The 4,367-nt window shown below is 32.7% G+C and overlaps 1 protein-coding gene across 1 annotated transcript; it reads left to right on the forward strand.

Annotated features, from left to right (window-relative positions):
• Window positions 1-2,423: 2,423 nt before the first annotated feature.
• LOC112036477 (SKP1-like protein 1B) lies at window positions 2,424-4,367 on the forward strand. Its single transcript, XM_024069320.2, has 2 exons — window positions 2,424-2,879; window positions 3,932-4,367. The coding sequence occupies exons 1-2, from the start codon at window positions 2,583-2,585 to the stop codon at window positions 4,103-4,105; spliced, it is 471 nt and encodes a 156-aa protein (XP_023925088.1). The 5' UTR covers window positions 2,424-2,582; the 3' UTR covers window positions 4,106-4,367.

Below are 4,367 nucleotides of genomic sequence, written 5' to 3' on the forward strand. Positions count from 1 at the left end.
TCTCTCCATATTGTTTTGTCTTTGAAGCAAGAAAAACTCGCATAAGGTGAGAGTGGAATGAGTCGGGTTGGTATAGGATGAGATGTTTTACTAATCCTAATTAGAGTGGTGAGATAAAGTTGAAACATAAAAGAAAATGATAACTATGAGAGTACAAAGAAAGAAGAAGAGACAAGTATTTTGAAAATGATAATAAAATATGTATAACAATAAAAAATTATAACTAGGATATGTATTGAAAAGATTAAAGTATATGTATAGAAAACTTAAAAATTTTAAATATATATTAAATAATGTATATATATTTAGGGTGAGGTAAGACAAGATAGAGCAAGCAACACCTATCCCCCATCCTGGAAAAATTATAGAGTCCTCAGGTAGACAAGTGATATAGTCTACCATTCTACTAAAAAACTTTCACTTGTTTAAAATTGCTAAGTCAGTAATTAATTTCTGTTTAAAAAAATTTCTAACTAACAATTTTAAACAAGTGGAAGTTTTTTAGTGGGATGGTGGACCACATCACTTGTTCACTATGTGTCCCATCCTGGCATGAACATCTGTGTGGAGCAAAGCGTGACAAGGCATTTTTGTCTCCTCTATTTTTCACAAACAAACTTATTCTCATAGGTGTCTAGATCTCCAAACCGTTGTATATTTGTTAATACCCCCACCAATATGAAAAGTAGCTTGCAAATACGTGTTTTGTATCTTGTATAGCAATGAGGTTATAGTTATTACAAATTTTATCATATTAATCTTACAAACTAATATGTTGCTTTTTAAACATAAAATATAAATAATTTAATTTTTATTTATTATAGTATTGATGTAATATTATTTTGTAAGTTTTTCTTAATAAACAATTAACGTTAACATTTTTCCTTGTGTAAGATTTTTAAGACATAACATGTGTGTACTTCTTTGGGTAGGGTTCACACGTACATTGGTCAGTAGTCACGCCTAATCTCCCGCTTGACGTTCTATTGACTTTGGATCACAAAGAGAATCAATTATAAATTGACCTACGCATGCCTTTTTCCCTCCCTCTCTTCACAAGTTCAATATTACTATTTAAGGGACTTCCTCGGTTTGGACTAAATTTTTTTTGTCCAAAATATCCCTATTTTTCTAAGTTTAAGTAGAGACAGAACTAAAGGACAACAAAGTAAAATACATCTTTAACTCCCACTAAAACATTGCCTACAAAATAAGATTACTCTTTTACTAACCCACTTATTCATAAACAAATTTCATGTTTAAACTTTTCTCTTTCTTTATTTTTTTAATTGGCCGAAAATATTAAAATTATAATTAATGTAAATTATTAAATTTTATCCAAAAAAAATAGAAGAGCCTCTGAGCATGCGTATGAGCGCGTGCTTAGAGGCTAGTGTTCTTTAATAGTGTGTAATTGTATGTTAATTAAATTGGATTTGAAAATTTAAAATCAAAATATTTTTAATATAATTATTAGTACAAATAGTTTGATATGAATTCTAAAAACATATGAGTTTATGATGATTTAGAGTTTTTACTTTTTAGAATTGTTCTTAGCCTCTAACAAAAATATTTATGATGATATGAATTACATCTTAAACTAAACTTTTTAAATCCAAGTAAAATTTCATTGGTAGAAAATTTATATCATTCTCCCTACACTTGTAATTTTCTATTAGCCATTGTCTCACTAAGCCTATATACATATATATATATATATATATGAGAGTCCACTAAGCCATTGTATACATATGTTAAAATATATATATATATATATATATATATTTAAAAAGAAAATAACTTATAGGTTGAGCCGGAATCTTGTACCACGCTTTATGCATGCACATAATAGCTCCCTCAACTTAAAAATTGATTATCAATTGAATTGTGATCAATTAGGGAGTGCCACATATTAAAAATCAAGGATCATTGCACACTGTTGCTATTAAAAACAATATCAATGTATCATTTGACATTAAATGTTTTTTAATTATGGTTTCAAAGCATGCTTATAGGGGCTTCTAAGTTTTTTCCAAACTATATTATATGAAAAAAAATATATAAAAAATTCATATTTGTTACATTCATAAAAATTCAAATTACGACTAGTAATTTTGTAACTTAACTGATAAGTTAGTGATTTAAAAAATATTTGGAGTTCAAATCTATTATTTCCATCATAATTATGAATTATTATCTCAAAAAAAAAAAAAAAGAGGGGATAATCCTAATCACGTGATAGTCATTAACTTTGAGATCCCAACAATCATTAAGGATCCAAACTTGCAAATCACACACCTACTTACACGGTAATTAAAATTTTCATCTCTACTTTTTGTTCGTTTCCTAATAGTAATTGAAATTTAGAAAATTCTGGAATAAAATTAAATTTCAATTTTTTTTTTAATATAAATAAGAAGAGCCACCCCACGGCCCACGCCCACAACACGTACCTCAAAATTATTTCATTATTAAAAAATTTTATTTCTCCAGATAGTCTCTAAAACTCTATCCGATTTCTAGGGTTTGTGTGGCCGGAGAAGAGGTAAAGAGAAGAGAGAGAGAGAGAGAGCGAGAAAACGATGTCGTCGAGGAAGATAACGCTGAAGAGCTCGGACGGAGAGACGTTCGAGGTGGAGGAAGCGGTGGCGTTGGAATCTCAGACGATAAAGCACATGATTGAAGACGATTGCGCCGACAATGGAATCCCCCTGCCGAACGTGACCAGCAAGATCTTGTCGAAGGTCATCGAGTACTCCAAAAAGCACGTCGAGACCCCGAAAGCCGAGGACCGTGTCGCCTCTGCCGATGAGGAGCTCAAGAACTGGGACCTCGAGTTCGTCAAAGTCGACCAGGCCACCCTATTCGATCTCATCTTGGTTTGCCCCTCTCAGATCTTTCAATTCTCTCTCTCTCTCTCTCTCTCTCTCTCTCTAGAGATTGATTTATTTTGTTTGGGAACAAAAGGGGAATTTTTTTTTTGTTTTTTATTGTTATTGTGAATGTTTACTCTGTTGTGTTGATTGCTGAATTACTAGCCCCTTTACTTTGTTTTGTTTTGGTTGAGATGAAATAATTCACAATCTTATTAGTAAGCATTGTTGCGTTTTAGCTGTGATATTATGTGTCCTACTCCTATCTAAAACTCCTGTTTTTTGTTGTTGTGATTTTTTGGGTTTTTGCTGATGGATTTGTTGCTGAAGTGTAGATGGACCCTAAGATTGTTTTAGGTGAATGGTAAGTTCTTTTTGTAAAGGGGAAGTATTGGTTGAAGTAGTGGTCTCATAATGCCAATGAGCTTGAAACGGCACATCTTTAATTGGGTGCAGGCACACTCGAGTGAAAATTGGTAGTGCTTTTAAGTTTTGGAAATCATTACAATATGCTGACAAGAGTTATTAGTGTGATGGGTATGAATCTTGACTTACAGGACTTTCAAGTTTTAGGAACATGTACCTGGATGAATTTTGGATAATCAAATTGTGTTTATGTATCAAACTTGTTACTTTATTGTTTATTCTGATGTAAAATATGGAATAGCTTTAGCGACTCTATCTTTTTTCTGTTTTGAACTTTGATTTGTTACGATATGTGCTGACTCTTGCTTTTGAAGACTCAAATGTTGTTCCCAAATAGAATCTACTTTATGCTTGAAATTCTGCTGATGCCCTTTAGTTATCATACTATCGACTTTCTTTCCATGTTGAAGGTCCACTTAGCAATTTTTTTGTGATCCTGCAATATACTTTTAGAGCATCAAGACCATTGGTGTTTTGTTGTCCATAGAAGCCACCAAGATCATTTAATGGGTCTATGGTTTTGTTGTTGCATTCAGCATGCACTGAATTAGTGCTGTATTATATAAGTTACTTCTACCATGTTTGTACACCTAGAATGACAAATCTCGCTCTGGATTATGTCTGGTTTGCAGGCTGCAAATTATCTGAACATCAAGAGCTTGCTGGATCTGACTTGCCAGACAGTGGCAGACATGATCAAGGGAAAAACACCTGAGGAAATCCGCAAGACGTTCAACATCAAGAATGACTTCACACCCGAGGAAGAGGAGGAGGTTCGCAGGGAGAACCAATGGGCCTTTGAGTGAAAAAAGTTATAAAAATGAGTAGATCTGTTTTTACTTTTTGTGGCTTATGTTTTACTCTTGTGCTGAGGAAAGGGGTGGTTGTTTCCACCTTTCTAAGACCTTCTAGTTATTCAAGTACTGTTCTAGGTGTCTCTGCTGTAAAACAATGTTTGTTTTGCTTAAACCTTACCCACTTCCCTTCCCTCCACATTTAGTCGCGAAATATGATGTTTAATGGATCACTTTTATTATGTTAATATGATAATATGTTGCTTTTTCTCCA

The sequence above is a fragment of the Quercus suber genome, unplaced genomic scaffold (assembly GCF_002906115.3).
Source record: "Quercus suber isolate HL8 unplaced genomic scaffold, Cork oak 2.0 scaffold_43, whole genome shotgun sequence".
NCBI lineage: Eukaryota > Viridiplantae > Streptophyta > Magnoliopsida > Fagales > Fagaceae > Quercus > Quercus suber.

Bases quoted from the DNA above. Each gene is read 5' to 3' on its own strand.
- LOC112036477 (XM_024069320.2), top strand. From the start codon at position 2,583: ATGTCGTCGAGGAAGATAACGCTGAAGAGCTCGGACGGAGAGACGTTC. The intron at 2,880-3,931 runs GTTTGCCCCTCT...TCTGGTTTGCAG, and splicing joins CCCTATTCGATCTCATCTTG to GCTGCAAATTATCTGAACAT.